Genomic DNA, 19,261 nt, shown 5'->3' with positions numbered 1-19,261 from the left:
TAAGAGCTTGCTAGTATTATCTGAGGGGCAACTAAATGAGTGGATGACTGCAATCAGTCCATTAAGTTCTTTTTATAATGAAAATAGAAAATGCTGGAAACACTCAGCAGGTCAGGCAGCATCCGTGGAGAGAGAAACAGAGTTAATGTTTCAGGTCCATGACCTTTCGTCAGGTGATGGAAGGTATTTGATCAATTTTGATATTAAGTGATGAAAATAAGGGAGATGAAATCATTTTAAAATGATCTCAACCCAAGAGAATGGATCAAGGAACAGCATATATATTTTTTAATCTGTTCACGGCAAAGCCAGCATTTATTACCCATCCTTAATTTCCCTCGAGAAGATGGCGGTGAGCCGGCGCCATGAACCGCAACAGTCTTTGTAGCGGTTTGTTGCAACTGAGTGGCTTGCTGGGCCATTTCAGAGGGCAGTTAAGAGTCAACCACATTGCTGTGTGTCTGCAGTCACATACAGGCCAGACAAGGACGGCAGATTTCCTTCCCTAAAGGAGATTAGTGAACCAGATGGGTTTTTACAACAATCTGGTAGTTTCATGGTCACCATTACAGATTTATTTAAATTAACAATTTAAATTCCCCAGCTGCCATGGTGGGATTTGAACTTGCATCACCGGATCATTAGTCCAGGCCTCTGGATTTGTAGTCCTGTATATAACCACCATGCTATCGTACAGATGTTGCACACTGTATAAAACCAACAAGTCACAATTGCAAATATTTAAAAATGCATATACAAAATGGAATAAAACAAGGATAGGCATACTGAGAGAGTGTGATAGAAGCTGTATGAAACATACAGAATAGAGATGAGAGTCTTTTTGAACCCTTCAAAAGGAGCACATCACTTCAAGGTACAGCGCGTGCTGGAGAGCGACGGCTGTGAAGAGGGCGATTAGACTAGATGTCACCAAGGTCCAGGTTGCTGATTAGAGCATGGGCAGGTACAGCAGGAGCGGCGAAGTTGGGGCGCAGGGGCAGCGAGTGATCATTGAGCAACATGATCGGGGCCTAGGAGAGACACAAATTCGGGGCCCAGAAGAGGCAAGGGCCCAGGGGCAGCATGGGCCAGCCCACATTGCTATATGTGTGCGTACTAGGTCCATGCAGCAGAGCTGGTCTCCAGTCGTCTTGGTAATCCTTACCACTGGACCAAGACCCAGCTCTGTCAAGCCTGTGTGGTGGCCACCGCACATTAAAAAAATCCATGCACAGGCATCTTCCACCCTTCAACATGTAGTTCGGGATCTGGAATATTAGGTCCTTCAGTGAAACACCTGTGAACACATCCCTTTTTGGCGTGGAAGCAAAGAATCCTCGATACGAGGGACCGCCTATGATGAAAACAAATAAAAAGTAGCTAGCTGGTCATGTACAAGGACAAATCGACTTTTCAGATTAAAATAATCTAGTTCTCAGAAGAGCAGGGATAAGGTATCAAGCTCAGATGAAGGCAACAAAAACTGCCATCGGAACAGCCAAAAGGTCATTGGATAAGTTAGGGGTGTCATGCCTTCAGCTGCCGAGGCCCTAATCTCTGCACCTCGCTCTTCTCCTTTAAGACCTTCCATAAAACTTACCTCTTCGACCAATCTTTTAGTCATCTAGAATCATGAAATGATATAGCACTGAAGCAAGCCATTCGGCGCCTTCATGCCTGTGCTGGTTCTTTGGTAGAGCTATTCAATTAGTCTCACTCCTCCACTCTTTCCCCATAGCCCTGTAAAACTTTTCCCTTCAAGCATTTATCCAATTCCTTTTTTGAAAGTTACTATTGAATTTGCTTCCACCACACTTTCAGCCAGTGTATTCCACATCATATCATTGTTTATTGTTTTAATGCTGTAGTTGCAACACAAAGCTCTTCGAGTCGCCTTGATCATATGACCTGACTGCTGATTGGACCCCTTGGAGGATAAGGCACACCCTGCAGTTTCTCTGAACCGCCCTGCCTACGGAATCAGTGACTTTGCAAAGTGCAATTCGGACTGCTGACTTCAGACAGAACAAAGCTCACTCACACGTCAAGACTTTCTCCCACCCCCCCAAACAAGTTCCTGGCCCACTCACCCACCAGCCGAGCTACTCCCCCGCCCAAGTTCCTGACCTACTCTTCCCCCACCCACCCGCACCCCTCCCCCCCAACCTCCAAGCCAAAGTTTCCAATCTACTCCACCTACCCCCTCCCCCAAGCCATAGATGGGGCATTGTGTGTGGGATACGGAATGTTAACAAGTTTATTGGGCATGAAGTGAATAGTGACAGTGTCATGACTTCTGGATTTCATCCAGTCTTGCCATTTGGATCACGTTCTTGCTCTAAAAGCCCCCTTTAGACCTGGATCCAAAGGCTTGCATCCTAAGGTCTTGAGTAGCAGCAGGGATAGTTGGATGCATTGGTTGTAATTTACCAAAATTCCCTGGATTCTGGGGAGGACCCAGTAGATTGGAAAACTGCAAATGTAACGCCCCTATTTAAAAAAGGAGGCAGACAAAAAGCAGGAAACTATAGACCAGTTAGCCTACCATCTGTGGTTGGGAAAATGTTGGAGTCCATTATTAAAGCAGTAGCAGGGCATTTGGAAAAGCATAATTCAATCAGGCAGAGTCAGCATGGGGATTTATGAAAAGGAAGTCATGTTTGACAAATTTGCTGGAATTCTTTGAGGATGTAACGAACAGGGTGGATAAAGGGGAACCAGTGGATGTGGTATATTTGGACTTCCAGAAGGTGTTTGACAAGGTGCCACATAAAAGGTAATTGTACAAGTTAAAAGTTCACGGGGTTCGGGGTAATATATTACCATGGATAGAGGATTGACTAACTAACAGAAAACAGAGAGTCGGGATAAATGGTTCATTCTCGGGTTGGCAATCAGTAACTAGTGGGGTGCCGCAGGGATCAGTGCTGGGATCCCAACTATTTACAATCTATATTAACGACTTGGATAAAGGGACCGAGTGTAACGTAGCCAAGTTTGCTGACGATACAAAGATGGGAGGAAAAGCAGTGTGTGAGAAGGATACAAAAAACCTGCGAAAGGGTATAGATATGCTAAGTGAGTGGGCAAAAATTTAGCAGATGGAGTATAATGTTGGAAAGTGTGAGGTTATGCACTTTGGAAGAAAAAAAATCGAAGAGCAAGTTATTATTTAAATGGAGAAAAATTGCAAAGTGCTACAGTACAGCGAGACCTGGGGGTCCTAGTGCATGAAACACAAAAGGTTAGTATGCACATACAGCACGTGATCAGGAAGGCCAATGGAACCTTGGCCTTTATTGCAAAGGGGATGGAGTATAAAAGCAGGGAGGTCTTGCTACAGTTGTATTGGTGAGGTCACACCTGGAATACTGTGTACAGTTTTGGTTTCCACATTTAAGATAGGATATACTTGCTTTGGAGGCATTTCAGAGAAGGTTCACTAGGTTGATTCCGGAAATGTGGCGTCGACTTACGAGGAAAGGTTGAGTAGGTTGGGCCTCTACTCATTGGAATTCAGAAGAATGAGAGGTGATCTTATCAAAACGTATAAGATTATGAGGGGGCTTGACAAGGTGGATACAGAGGGTGTTTCCAACGATGGGGGAGACTAGAACTAGAGGGCATAATCTTAGAATAAGCGGCCGCCCATTTAAAACTGAAATGAGGAGGAATTTCTTCTCAGAGAGTTGTAAATCTGTAGAATTCGCTGCCTCAGAGAGTTGTCATTTAAGATAGATAGACAGTTTCTTAACTGATAAGGAAATAAGGGGCTACGGGGAGCGGGCAGAGAAGTGGACCAGTGTCCATGATCGGATCAGCCATGATCGTATTACATTGCGGAGCAGCTCGAAGGGCCGCATGGCCTACTTGTGCTCCTATTTCTTATGTTCTTATCATGTTTTTCTGCCATCCACAATGTGATCTCCGTACTCTTTACCCCACCCTCCCTGCCAGAGTTCTTGACCTCCTCTCTGCAGCACCCCTCACCCCTCTGATTTCACCCCTCTGTCACTCCGATCCATGCGCGAGGGGGACCTCTCCCATGGAGCCAGAGAGGGGCACCTCTCCCACGGAGCCAGAGAGGGGGACCTCTCCCACGGAGCGGAGGAAAGCGTGGCCTGCACTGTACAGCAGCTGCAACTATAGGGTACTGCACGGGCTCGGCTGGACCTCGGCGGCAGCACGCGTGCGCAGAAGGGGATGGGGTGCACATGCATAAAAAAGGGGTTGAGCCAGCCACGCACATGTGCAGAAAGACACAAAAATGTTACCCGTCTGCAACTGGAAACAGTTTCTCCTTATTTACTCTATCAAAACTGTTTATGATTTTGAACCTCTATCAAATCTCCCCATAACCCTTTCTGCTCGAAGGAGAACCACCAGTTTCACTAGTCTCCCCACATAACTGAAGTCCCTCATCCCTTCTAGTAAATCTCTTAGACCTTCTCCAAAGCCTTGACGTTCTTCCTAAAGTGTGGTGCCCAGAATTGAGCACAATACACCAACTAAGGCATAACCAATGTTTTATTAAGGTTTAGCATCACTTCCTTTTATACTCTATGTCTCTTAATAAAACCATGGATCCCATACTTTTTTGGGGATTTTATTTTAACAGCCTTCTCAACTTGTCCTGTTACCTTCAAAGATTTGTATACATACACCCCAAGTCACTCTGTCCTGAACCCCCTTTAAAACTATTTATACTGCCTGTCCTTCCTTGACTCGTCAACTTTGGTCTTATTGCACTCCTGTGACGCTATATAAATGCAAGATGTTGTTAATTACAGTAGCAATAGTAAATGTTTTAACTACATTGGGAGTCAGAGGGCCATTGAGAACTATATAGGGCCGTTCAAGGATTCCGCAGGACAGATTCAGGAAGACTCTCAAAGATATAGCAGAGGTTTTAAATGACACTATTTGGCATCAGTCTTCACTCCAGTTGACGATGCTCAGTTATTATTCATGTAGTGCAGAGTTGACTCAAGTTTTAAGTGTCAAAGTGGATGCGGATATAACCCTCGATAGAATTAGGTATCACAAAACAGATCAGGCTACTGATCTTGATTGCATTTATTTGAAAACCCTCTGGTGAATGCATTCAACTCACTTAGGTCTGGGATCGTTCTTATGGAATGACTGGAGGCCCATGCGGTACTAATATTAAAGAAGGGCAAATTCATGTTAATGGGCCTACAATGTTGTGACTGGTTGCCCAAAATATTGCAGAACTAAACTTCATTGACCTGAAACGTTCACTCTCCTTCCTTCTCCCTAGATGCTACCTGACCTGCTGAGTGTTTCCAGCAGTTTCAACAACTTGCATTTATATAGCACATTTAAATGTAATAAAACATCCCAAGGCACTGGTTTTATTCAAAGTGGGCAACCAGTGACAACATTGTAGGCCCATTAACATGAATTTGTTTTAAGCAAATTTCTAGAAGGGATCAGTAGAGATAGGGCCCAAGTTTCGGCCTGAGTTGCTCCTGTTTTTTTGGAGCAACTTGTTTGGAATGGAGTATCTTAGAAATTGCAATTCTCAGCATTTAGTTTGCTCCAGTTCTAGTCAGTTAGAACAGTTTCACTTTGGAACAGAATTCTTTTTCAAAAGGGGGCGTGTCCGGCCACTTACGCCTGTTTTGAAAGTTTAGGCAGTGAAAACTTTCTCCAAACTAACTTAGAATGGAGTAAGTGAAGATTTTTGTACGCTCAGAAAAACCTTGCCTACACTTTATAAATCAGGCGTAGGTTACAAATTAGGCGTAGGGAACGAGGGGGGAGGGGGTGAAGGGAAGTAATTAAATTCTACAATCATTCAACAGTCATACTTATACAAATAAAGATCTAACCTGAATAAAAATTTATAAAGAAAGCAAAGATTAAATATTTCATGTTCCTACCTGTGAGAAGCAGCAGCAGCCTTCAAGCTGCGGTGCTTCAGGCAGGCCTTCCTTCCATCAGTGGCTGGACGGCAGCCGAAGAAAGAGCAAGCAGCTTTCGAGCTGCGAAGGGGACTGAGGCCATTCGGCCACGCGATAGGGGTGGCGTCAGTGGCTGGACGGCAGCTGAGGAAACATCAAGCAGCTTTCGAGCTGGGAAGGGGACTGAGGCCATTCGGCATTGAACCCCAAAATTAAGTCACAAGCCTTTCCAGGGGTCCATGAGACAAATCTTCACTTTTCCTCTAGTCCCTTTAAAAATGACCGAGTGCCAATGTTTATGTGCCACTCCGCGTGTGCGGTGCTCCAACGCGCATGGTTGCCGGCACGATGTTGCCTTATTTAAATTAGCCCCACCCCCCAACTACTTGTAGAATCGGCGCGAGTCTGTTGCGCCGCCCCCCGCTGTTCTGTGTGCGCCACGCCAAGCTGCTGAAGACCTGCAGGGAGCCGGAGAATATGCAAGTACTTTGTCGGCACACTTTCCAGCGCGAAAAACAGGCGTCCAGGTCGGGGCTGCGCCGTTCTAGGCGCGGCCCAAAACTTGGGCCCATTATGTGCAATTAACCTGAACAGAGTAGGGGGTTATTAGAAACTTTCAACGCAGCTTCCAGAATGTCATGTCTTATCAATATAATAAAATTTTTTGAGCAAGCTGGTGGATAGACGGAGCCCAGACATCACATACCTGGATATTCAAAAAGCTTCTAACAAGGTGCCAAACAACAGGAAGAGTTATATGATAGAGCCCTGTGGAACTGGCAGGCAGATCTTGGGTTGGTTAAGGAATGATTTACATTTTTTACTACTGAGCTGGATGAAGACATTAGGGAGACAGTCTGCCAGTCCACGAATGATTAAAAAAAATTATGTACTTGTTAGGACCTTAAATGAGAAAAACAACTACAATCAGATCTGGATGTGACAGGGGATGGGTGCCTACATCAGATAGATGTCATACAAACAACATCAAGAACATGTATATCATACAGGGCTCCGAACTATAGATGGTTGAGCAGGAAAAAGACTTGTGTGTTCCCTATGGGCTCACCACTGCCTCAAGGAGATAGAAAAAGCAAATGCAGTATTAGGATGTGTTACTTGGACAAGTCAATACAAAACAAAATGTATTACACTGTCCATCATATCGAACATTTTATCCAGTTTTGGCACCCTCACATGGTGGATGGTACAGAGTTGATGAATAAGGCACAAATGAGCTCCACTAGAGATTGATACCTAGCATAAAGAACCTTAGTTATCATGATAGGCTTAGTTGGATCGTCTAACGCTAGACAAATGTAGACTACAGGAAGATTTGATTGAGGTCTTTAAAATAAATGGAAGGACTAGATTTTGTCACGTGGATTTGAGTTAGATAGGTTAGGGAGAACCAGGAGATATGCCTACAAGTACTGTAAACATAGAACTAGGTTAGATGTCAGGAAATTTCTCTTTTTGCAGAGGTCATTGAACTTTGGAACAAGTTGTAGGCTTGTGCAGTTAACGTAGATTCACTGCACACACGCAAAGGAAAGCAGGATAATTTCCTAGTTGTGGGCGATACCATAATAAACAAAAGGTAGGAGGTGGGGGATTGGAAAGGTAGGTGGAGCATCGGATGTGATGAAACACTATGAACTTGTTTTAGTTGCCTTCGGGAGTTGGAGAGGAATTCAGGAAAATTTGCCTCTCCCAGGAGATTATGGTGGCTGCTGGTAGGGACGATGAAGGTCATGATGATTATCTTTTCCTGTCCGTCATTTCCATATGATATGAAAGTTACTGGATTGCCATTAAAAACCGAACAGGAGCAGTAATGTCCTGCAGAGAAGGGAATCCTCCACCCCTACCCGGTCTGACCTAAGAGAGAGACTCTTGTCCACACATGTTTCAGTCAATGCTCCAGCTGCCAAGTTCCCAAAGGCCCAGCAGGGATGAGCATTAATTGTGATCTTGCTGGTGTCACCCACATCCTGAGAATAAATATAAGAGGGGAAGTAAAACTGACCCACAATAAGATTTCCATGATTATAGTGCAGTTTAGTTTTAGCTGGCCATACACGATAGAAATATCTAGTCAAAATGACAGTTGAAAATACCTACTATGCTTCAAGTACAGACAAGCGAGTGCCAGGTAGACAGAGGAAACGCTTCAAGGACAACCCTCAAAGCCTCCTTGATTAAGTGTTAACATCCCCACCGGCACCTAGGAATCCCTGGCCGAAGATTGCCCAAAGTGCAGGAAGAGCATCCAAGAGGGCGCTGAGCACCTCGAGTCTCATCATTGAGAGCATGCAGAAACCAAGCGCAGACAACGGAAGGAAAACCAGGCTCTCCACCCACCCTTTCCTTCAACCACTGTCTGTCCCACCTGTTGAGACTGTAATTCCCATATTGGACTGTACAGCCACCTGAGAACTCACTTTTAGAGTGGAAGCAAGTCTTCCTCGATTTCAAGGGACTACCTATGATGATGACATACAAGACCTTACATGAAGCATTACCAAATTTAATACAATGAAAATACTCCAACAGTAATATCTGAAAAATCCTAAATAGAATTAAACATTCAATCCCAGAGTTCATCCAACATTTAAAAACCTCTTGAACTTTGCTCTTCTTGCTTCATCTCAAAACTATAACTGCACGCTATTTGTATTCGCCAGGTGTGCTGCAGAGATCTCTATCTTTAGCTTGTACCAAGGTGTGTTTATGACCCATGAGACCGTGCATCATTCTCCATGGTTGCACTTTAATTATTGTGCTACTGCAGTTTCAGGCCAGCTGACATCATTGAAGATAGCAATGCACAACAGAGAATTCAAAGCAGATATTGCCAATATAGACAATACAATTAACAGAAGGTCCCTGGAAAGGAGATTACCAGAGACCGGGGCTTCCCAGTGAGTGGGGGAGCGGGGGGGAAAACAGGGGCCAGAAAGGGGAGAACTGAGTGTTGTGATAACAGCTACAGCGCAGCACCAGTTGAAATCTGAATGTGCTGCTGTCTGAAAGGTTGTTTGGCTGCAAAATGAATGGGTCAACTTATAAATGCAACATGTATGACTATATACAGTTAAACCTAAATTATATGTGAGATTTTTTTTAAAAAAAGCTCATTGCAAAAATGTTAATGCGGAGAAAGTAACTGAGCTGAGTAACAATGGAATAAAAATTCCATCCACATCAATCTGAGGAGACATGTTTGATCAAAAGAATACATCATGCACAGTAATGACATATCTCCACACTTCAGCAAAACTCTATTGTGAGGTTATGAGCAAGGCAGGATTAGTTGCACAGTACAGATAAAGCCTGTTGTATGGAGTATGAAATTTTAGGTACATTTTCCCAAACGCGTGGATAAAAAGTCCTTCCCATACAATATTCCATTTATCGTAAAATAATAATCAGTTTTAAAGACAAACCATTTAATATTTTGACTATTATGAATGTGGAAACATGGAAAATATTTCCATCTGACTACTTCCACATAATTATTATATGCGGCTGGGTAGAATGTAATAAAAGATTCAAATGACCTCATTCGCCACAGACTGAGCAGCTTATCGACATCATCCGAACACGAGTTTAAATTGTAGACACAATTGGAATATGCAGACTGTCCATGAACAGAAACTACAAAAGCCACACGGCCTTGTAGCCTCTTAATTAAGTTCCTGCAAACAAAGCCAGGGTTTTTAACCTACAGCCCAAACAGCAATCAACAAGCTCACCAAGTGTTTACTTAGTATCAAACTTTATAACCATACAGGGATACAGCTTCATCGTAGCAACGGAATAAATACATTAGATGGCACAAAGTTCCATTCTCCCCAAGATAGAATGCATCATCTGACTTAGTGAGAATGCCAAATGAAATGCACTTAGTTTTATGAAAAATCAAAGCAGAATTGAGCAGAAAGGCAGGCACCTGTGGCTGTGACTATCTCAAGCGACTCATACTGCAATGCTACACCATAATTAACAAAACAAGGAACACACATGACTGCGGGTACTTTACAAGGCTCCAGAAAGATAAACAAATTAAAGGATCGGTATAGAAAATAAGAGCGCTTGGGTATGCGTTCAAGGCCGTGACATAGACAAGGGATCCAGATGGCATCATAAATCGTGAGATGAAAGCTCTAGCTACTAACATGGCCTCTAAATCATGTGTGTTTTGCAGCCTTGAACAGGTTTGTTTCAATTTTGAAGTTTTACTGGGAGTCTTAGCTTACCACCACCAGCTTCCCATCCCACTCCAAGGCTCTTATATAACAGCAAGATTAGGGGCTTCCCACTTCTTTCTTCTGAATCTTCTCCCCTGAATAAAAATGACTCTGTAACCCCAGTTACAAAAGATGGACCCTCTCCAGTACCATGCCCAAGTACCCATCTTTGTTTTATCCACCAGCCTGAACAGCGAGCATCATCTCACTGGGGCCATCACAGCCGTTCCTACACATACAACAAAATAAATGCAAGCAAGGAAAGCCACTTCGGCCATTTTAGCTCCTCCTTCTGGAAAGACCTTACATTCTCCAATCATGGCAACCAACTGCTTCTCAAATGATTCCAGAGATTTTACCTCCACTACCCTACCTGGAAGCCCATTCCATATGTTAATGATTCTATTCTATGATAATCTTGGGCAAAAATCTTCCCGATGTCAGTCCTAAATTTGACTCATACTAGTTTCAACCTGTGGCTCCTTGTCCTAACTCTCATGGTTTAGCTTTTAAGTAAATTTCTGAATCTACCTTTCCTTATTTTGTTTACTATCTTGTATAACTCTACAAAGTCAACCCTCAGATGCCTCCATTCAAAGCTGAGAAGCTCAATTCTCTCCGATCGCTTCTGATAATTCATCCACTGCCACGAGAGATCAGCTTTGTGGCTCTATTCGGACTGCTACCAGGGCCTGAACGTCTCCCCCGTGTCTCAGTCTCTAGAACTGAACACAGTAGAGTCCCCACCGCTTATAACGGACGCGATGGCTGGTACAACGGCTAAAGTGAACGCATAACTGCCTCCCGGCTATCAGAATTAAATTTAACAGCACCCGACAGAAAATGAACAGAAGCAGCAGACAGCATCAGCAAAACATGTTCCTGTCTTCAGATCATTTTTCAAACACGTCCTCAGTATTTAACATTTCATTTTAAAATGGAGCTGGAAAGTGGCAACCTCAGCAACCCAGCAAGGAGGGCTGGCAGCAGAGGCAGGGATTCCAGAGGCTTTTGAAAGCCATTTCCTCTTGTTTTGGCGATATAGTCCCACATCCTATTAACATTGTTGGTTGTGGTTTAACAGTGCTTAGACATGTTCATCATCAAATCTATCAGGATCCCTAAACTTTCATTCCACTTCACCCTCAGTTATTTTGACACCATTCATGGTGTATTTATAGTGCGCAATATTTTCTTCCTGTGTGATTTAGATTTGTCCGTCTCAAATTTGATCTGCCATTGCTCTGCCCACTTGCATATTTGGTCCAACTCCTTTTGCAGTTGTGGAACTGCCTCATCAGAATCAGCCTTCCCTTGCAGTGTGGTATCATGTGAATTTTGCCAATTTTCAATGAGTTTCCAATTCATTGATAGAAACAGAAGGGATCTCAATACTGATCTGTGGCGAGCTGTTTAGTGCCCTTCAGTCAATTCCTTACTTATTCCCAAATTTTACCTCTGCTTTAAGCTTAAGATTTTATTGTCAAATGCTTTTTGGAAGTCTAGGCACACAATGCCAGAAGGTTTTTTCACAGTTCACTTGGGCTATCACTTCCTCAAAAAGGCCATGGAAATTCATCAATCAGCTTCTAAACACATTCTGACTGCTGTTCGTAAGTAATTATTGCACAAATAATCCTCAATTTCATACCAGTTAATCGATTGTGCTTTTTGCCACCTTTTTGGAAAATACACACCACGTTAAGCCTATTTCCAATATTCATCAATGTCCTCACAGTACGCATTAGCACCTCACAAACCTGCTCTCTAGTCTCGCTCAATGCCTTGTCAATTCTACTTAAAAAAAAAATCAAACAATCTTGTTAATTCTACTCAATTTGAGGAGGCCATATTGCTTCGAATGAATACTTGGACAATGCAATCATTTAGTATATGTTAATTATTTTGTGCCTATTCTTGGTTTCAGCTCAGCCTGCATCTTAGGGGCTCGCACCACTTCTCTCCGACTGCCCGCTCACCGAAAGAATGTCTTGCTGTTGTGTGTTTGCAGTTGCACCCTGTGTCAGGTCCCCCTTTTTAACCTCTGACCACCTTTTCAATATGTTTGTGCATCATTCTTACATTTATCTCAGTGAACCCCGTAATCCTTCTTGCTGCAGGAATTGTAGAAATTGTTTTATCAACTTAAGGTCATACTTCATCAGCATACGTTTGTTTCTTTTAGGATATGTATTGATCCTGCATATTCAGCATTACGCTTTTAAAGGAGTTCCCCTTACCCTCCACTGAAATGCTGTTAAAACAACCCCATCAACAATAAATTTGTTTAAGCACATCTTTGAAGTTGGCTGTTTTGAAATTCTATGCTGCCGTCTGGTTCTCGTTGTTTCTGAAACTCAGATTGTCTCAAACATGATTATTCTGTGATTTGCTATTACGAATAGACACATGCGCTTATCGAGCAGCAACCAGGAGCAGGGACCCCGACATGTTTTCTGCGAACAAAGAGCTCACTGTGGAGCTTCTACTCGCTCGCGCTCTCTCTCTGGCTGGGATGGGCAATTCACAAGGTTCTGGTACAGACTCAGGCTAATGTGATCAACTCATAGGAAATGTATCTTTTTACTGAGTTTTCAGCATAGGACATTTTGCATGGAGGTAGGCTGTTTATTTTGTGCAGGAGAGAAGGTTTTTTAACAGCCATTTCTCTTCAAACAGAATTATTACACTTGAAGTTTCTGAGTGACAATAATTACCCTTATCTTTCTTTATCCCAATGGAGAATGGAACATTCATTCCTTTTACATGGTGGGTGAAATTGGAGGCTTTGGAAAAGAAAGACTTACATTTATATAGTGCCTTTCATGAACACCGGACGTTCCAAAGTGCTTTACAGCCAATTGAGTACTTTTGGAGTGTAGTCACTGTTGTGATGTGGGACACGCAGCAGCCAATTTGCGCACAGCAAGCTCCAAAAGCAATGTGATAATTGACACCGGGGGTAACTCACCTGCTCTTCTTCAAAATAGTGCCACGGGATCTTTTATGCCCACCCGAGGGCAGACTGGGCCTCGGTTTAACATCTCATCTAAAAAACAGCACCTCCGACAGTGCAGCACTCCCTCTCAGACAGTCCCTCGTATAGAGGATAACTTGCTTCCACACCAATTCAGCACTGCACTGGAGTGTCAGCCTAGATTTTTGTGCTCAAGTCCCTGGAGTGGGGTATGAACACACAATCTTCATGACTCAAGAGACGAATGTACTACCCACTGAGCCACAGCTGACACAAAAGGTTCAGAGGAAGGCCACCAGAATGATACTCATCTCAAAGCACATGGCTGGAGAGTCTAGAGCTAGGGGGCATTGCCCCATGATAAGGGGTCGGCAATTTAAGACTGAGATGAGGAAGAATTTCTTCACTCGGAGGGTTGTGAATCTTTGGAATTCACTACCCCAAAGGGCTATGGATATGGAATTGTTGAGTACATTCCAGGCTGAGATAGATAGATTCTTGGACTCTAGGGGAAATCAAGGGATATGGGGATCAATCGGGAGAGTGGAGTAGAGGTCGAAGATCAGCCACGATCTTACTGAATGGCAGAGCAGGCTCGAGGGGCATATGGCCTACTCCTGCTCCTAATTCTTGTTCTTATGCTATTTATTTTAGCGATGCGTAGATTCCAGTGTGATTTGATGCAGTGTTTAAAATGAAAAGATTATATTGACAAATTATATCAATGAAATAGGTTCAATGAGACCAGTGGTTATGCGTACAAGTTACTCACGAGCAGTAGTAGATCAGATGTTGGCCGGTCTTCTTTACCCAGAGGATAATAGAGCTATGGAACACACTGCCTGCTCATGCGTGGAGTGGTAATCGCCTGCATAACTCTCTCAAAGGAGAGCTGAACCAGTTCTTGGCAGGGGTGGAGATCAACAGAATACGAAAGCTAATGTAAATGATGGTCAATGTGGTCTTCTGAACTGGTTTTGATCACCTAAAATGGGTCGGAAAGGAATTTTCCAGACATAACACCCCCCACCTTAAATTGGACGTGGTATTTTTAATCTATCTTGCCTCTCACAGATTACATGCAGGTGGGGGTGTTGTGAATCATGACGCTTAATGCATCGTGACTGTGTGAAACAGTCTCCATGGACCAACTGGTCTTTTACTCTCCATCATTTTCATGTTTGTATGTTCATACAGTGCATCAAGCCCCTCAGGTCCAGCAGGGCTTATAGCATCTACCTTATAATGTGCCATAACCCTATACCACAGAAGAGCACGCCCTACTGCACCACTATTGTTAATTCCTGGATTCTTTTACCTCAATCTGGTTCAGTAAAATTACTGAGTCGAATACCTCTTGTGCTTTGAACAAAGCAGTCTTTATTACCGGCCAGTAAGACCTATCAGACAGAAGATATACTCTCTGGATAGAGCGTACACACTCCCTACGGATAGGTGAAGTTACATCGTAAAGCGTTAACAGTTATACAGTTTTGAAATCAGATAACAAAATACAAATGGATTGACAGTCTAACTCAGCCACTCATTAGTCAATCCATATGAGATGTTCTTCTTGAAAGCTCAAGTATTGCCTCCAAATGTTTCAATCTAATGGTGTGACTATTTATTTACTGAGACCTTGCAATTCTGCAGATGTATTTCATGTTACAATTATATATTATTGGCAGGATTAGTGACTTGAAACCTTGAGACAGACTGTTAGCTAAGCTGATGTTGCACTATTTGCAATCTGACATTCTCCCAGCTATTCTTCCATGGCTTATACATTTTCATATATCCCGTTTACTTTACTGTTCTTAATTCCATATATTCCGTTCAGATATCCACACTATCACACTGCTCATATTGACAATCCTTACTGAAGTAACATTTATAAAAATAGTTAAAAAATGAGTGGTTAGGATTTGGAATGCACTGCCTGCTAGAGTGGTGACAAAGATTCAATAGTAGCCTTCAAAAGGGATTTGGATAAATACTTTTAAGAAAAAATGTTTCAGGGATATGGGGAAGGAGCAAGGAAGTGGAACTAACTGCCAGCTCTTCGAAAGAGCTCGCAGATTCGATGGACCGAATGGCCTCCTTCTATGCTGTACTACTCTATAATTCTATAAAATTGGCATTATAATGGCACTTGGCACTGCATACTTACCTACCAAGAACTGGTTTCATGTACTTCAAACTAAGTTCACATAGGTCATGCCATCATTCGGAGATGGATTCTAACCCAGTTCAGAGGTTAAGGTGCACTAATCCAGACTGGTATTATTTTGCTATTCTGTGATTAAAAGACTTTAAATATATTATTGTGTGCATCAATTGCTAGATGCAACATTTCAAAGCTCATCTTTAAATTAAAAATTTACAAAACGAAACACTGGGATTATTTAATCTCCTCTTTAGAAGTAACCTTCATGAAGACTTCTCTTTAAATTTACAGAAAAACACAATTACTGTATAGGAATGAGTCAGCAAATGAGTGAATCAGCAATAAGAGTCATAGTGAAGAAGTTTAGCTGTACTTCTGGGCAGGATAATGACAGTGAGTTGAAGGAACTGAGCCTTGGCCAGTGGTATAGCACTCGCGCCTCAGTCAGAAGATTATGGGTTCTAGCCCCATTCCAGAGACTTCAGCACAAAATTCAGTGCAGAACCTAGAGGTGCCATCTTTCAGATACGATGTTAAACCGAGGCCCTATCTACCCGCTCACGTGGACGTAAAAGATCCCATGGCAGTAGGGGTGTTCTCTCCGGTGTCCTAGCTAATATCTATCCCTCAACCAATACCACAAAAAAACCCAGATTAGCTGATCATATTGCTGTTTGTGGGACCTTGCTGTGCGCAAATTAGCTGCCGGGTTCCCCACATTACAATAGTGACTACATTTCAAAAAGTACTTCATTGGTTGTACAGCGCTTTGAGTCAACTCGAGGTTGTGAAAGGCGCTGTATAAATGCAAGTCTATATGGAGCACAACAGTAGCATAACTAGTATGCTTGGTCATGTGCAACCCCACATAAAGAGCTGATTAGGAGGGCACAATCAGATGGCTGGTATCATTGTTATGACAGCACCAGAATGATTTACAATCTGTCCTGGGATACAAGTGTCTCAGGGGATACAGTAACATTGATTTCACATTGAATGAAAACTTTTAAAATTCCAAACAGGATAAACTAAACCAAACCGTCTAGAAACCTAAACCATGATGTTATTCAGAGCGCTCTCAAAAGTATATATTTTTTTAAGTTAAATAATTTCTTCCTGTTTCTGGTTTAATTATTCAGCTTTCCCCTTTCACTTTGGAATTCGCCATCATATTGAATGCAACAGAATAATGATAAGCTGGTTCTAGGTCAAGGCTCATGAAAGTAATTTTCACTGCCACATACGTCTGTAAGACTACGCAACAACACCTTGCTTAAAAGGAAACATTACTGCGTCACTGGATCGGGTTCAAGGTAGTTTTCACCATTTCCCACAGCTCGCCTACACAGAGACATTTTAAAACCAATAACGTAATGCTTTACATTAAGGAGAGATGAGTCACTGAGCCTCAATAGCCAAACAAAAACAACTAAAAGGAACAATCACAACAATACCACACTTAACACAATTTACTTAGCAAGTTTTTTTTTTAAAAACAAACAATTATAGCATTCATAAACTCCACCACCATTATGCGCCATCTAAATCTGACACTAACCAAACAAAACCGATCAACACTGAAGAAATGTAAATAAGACTTCAAAATAAGCAGTTTAGTGGTTCCAATCCACTTGGGTCATGGTTTGGCCCACCCAGATTAGTCAACAAACTAACTGGGTTTCATAACCTACTTAAACTGGAACCAAATGCAAACTTGGGGAAAGAGTAAAACCAGCACTGGAGAGCGATTGGGATGATAATTAAACCTAATACACCCAAGGGCGAGGGGCAATAATTAAACTCAACAGATCCAAGGGCGAAGGGCACAACAATTAAACCCAACACACACCAGGGCGAGGGGCAACAATTTTAAACCCAACACCACACACCAGGGCAAGGGGCAACATTTAAACACAAAGGGGGGGGGGGGGGTGAGAGAAAGAGAAAGAGTCAATTAGAGGACAGTAAATAAATCCAGACCCAAAGGGAAGGAAACAATTAAACCCAAACTCAAAGGGAAAGAGACAATTAAACCCAAATGGGGGGGGGGGGGCAAGACAACAAATAAGTCGAAAGGGGGTCGTATCATTAATTAGCCGAACACACCCAAGGTCGGGGAACAATTAAACTCAGAATGAAGAGGACAATAAACAAACCTAAACTCAAAGGTGGGGGGGGGGGGCGAGGGGAGAGAAGAAGCAACAAATACCAAAGGGTTTAAGAGTATAACTCACAAATCCAAGGCGGGGTACAATAAGTAAACCCAAAGAGTGAAGCGGGCAATAATTAAACCCACACCCGGGAAGGGGGATATAATGAAACCAAACCGTAAGGGAGATGATGAAAACAATGACACGCAAACCTCAGCCCGCCGGGGAGGCGGGTGGATTCCCCCTTTCAATTTTATTTTTGAAAGCGCGGCCGGTCTTTGTCCCCCAACACCCACAGCAGGGCGATTTAACCCCGCGGCATACGTTAAAGCCAGGCCGGGGATCTGGACTGTGAAAAATCAACCTCGAGGAGAACGGATGAAAGGAGAAAGAGTGGGCCTCAGGCCTTCAAACACTGGCCGAGCGAAGAGCGTGAAAGCGGCGGCCAATGCTCCACACGATGGTCGGCCAAGGCGGTGAAGTTTCCCGATCCTCCCCTCACACCCCGATCCCCGCACACACACACTCGGTTAAAAAAAGCTCTTACCTCGATCTCGAAGTCGGGCAGCGCAAAGGCGGCCCGGAACAGGGAGCAGAAGTGCGCGACGGCCGGCACCTCCCACCAGGAGCGCAGCCGCTCGGCCGAGGCGCGGCCTCTCACACAGCCCGGCGGCGCCATGGTGCCATCCGGCCGGGCCAGTGCCGCCTCAGCCACTCGGTCAGATATAGGGAGAGAGGGAGGCTTTCTTTCCTCACGACGCCGGGTCGGACACTCAAGATCTTCTTTCCTCACCACGACGACGCCGGCCGGCTCAGTCAGGCTTTCTATCCTCACGGCGCCGGGTCGGTCAGTCAGACTTCCTTTCCTCGCGACGCCGGCTTGCTCAGTCGGTCAGTCAGACTTCCCTCACTACCACAACGACGCCGTGGCGGCCCACAATCGCCGCGCTGCGCTGCCGTTCGGCTGCGTTTGTCTCTCCCTCAACGTCGTCGACGCTACCCGCCTACACACACACACACACACAGACAGACAGACGGGAGGGAGGGGTCTAGGTTAGCAACACGCATAAAAAAACACCCGCAAAATAAACTTAATCGCACTTACACACACAGATTTATTTATCTATATAAATCTACTTTTTGATTTATAACCGTTAACTTGCTGTCTTATTCCTGCTCATGTACTATAACTTCACTCCTTTTCTTCTCCCGCCCCCGCCGCCCGATGGTACATGCCCGGTGGGGGGAGCCGGAAGTCGACCGGTTACAATTGGAACCTTGAGCAGGCCGCCTTGCGGCCACTCCCAGCATTAAGCGATCACAAAGACTTTCATTTCCACAGCCCCTTGATTATACCACGTCAGGACGTCTTCCACACAATACACTTTTTCTTTTTAAGTGTGATCACTATTAGAATGCAGGAGACGCGACAAGGCAATATGCTCACTTCTTGCTGCCAATTGCCAATTTTAAAATTCACATAGAAAATAGGTGCTGGAGTTAGCCATTCGGCCCTGCGAGCCTGCACCACCATTCAATATGAGCATAACTTTAGTATCCCATTCCTGCTTTCTCTCCATACCCCTTGATCCCTTTAGGGCCACATCTAACTCAAGTTTTGAATATATCTAACGAACTGTCCTCAACAACTTTTTGTGGTAGAGAATTCCACAAGTTCATAACTCTCTGAGTGAAGAAGTTTCTCCTTAGCTCAGTCCTAAATGGCTCAGTCCTAAATGGCTTACCCCTTATCCTTAGACTGTGACCCCTGGTTCTGGACTTCCCCA

The 19,261-nt window shown here is 43.7% G+C and overlaps 1 protein-coding gene across 2 annotated transcripts in view; it reads right to left on the bottom strand.

The window, feature by feature from the left end:
- Window positions 1-18,488, bottom strand: part of LOC139280069 (chromatin remodeling regulator CECR2-like) — a 93,114-nt gene extending 74,626 nt beyond the window's left edge. For both annotated transcript variants that reach the window (XM_070899555.1, XM_070899556.1), the window contains exon 1: window positions 18,022-18,488. In XM_070899555.1, coding sequence (XP_070755656.1) covers window positions 18,022-18,153 — 132 coding nt within the window. In that variant the 5' untranslated portion in view covers window positions 18,154-18,488. The remainder of the gene's footprint in view (window positions 1-18,021) is intronic.
- Between the last annotated feature and the right edge of the window lie 773 nt (window positions 18,489-19,261).

This window comes from Pristiophorus japonicus, chromosome 14, assembly GCF_044704955.1.
Source record: "Pristiophorus japonicus isolate sPriJap1 chromosome 14, sPriJap1.hap1, whole genome shotgun sequence".
Taxonomy (NCBI): Eukaryota; Metazoa; Chordata; class Chondrichthyes; family Pristiophoridae; genus Pristiophorus; species Pristiophorus japonicus.
Note: the sequence above shows the minus strand (reverse complement) of the source record. Positions and strands in the feature narration are given on the sequence as shown.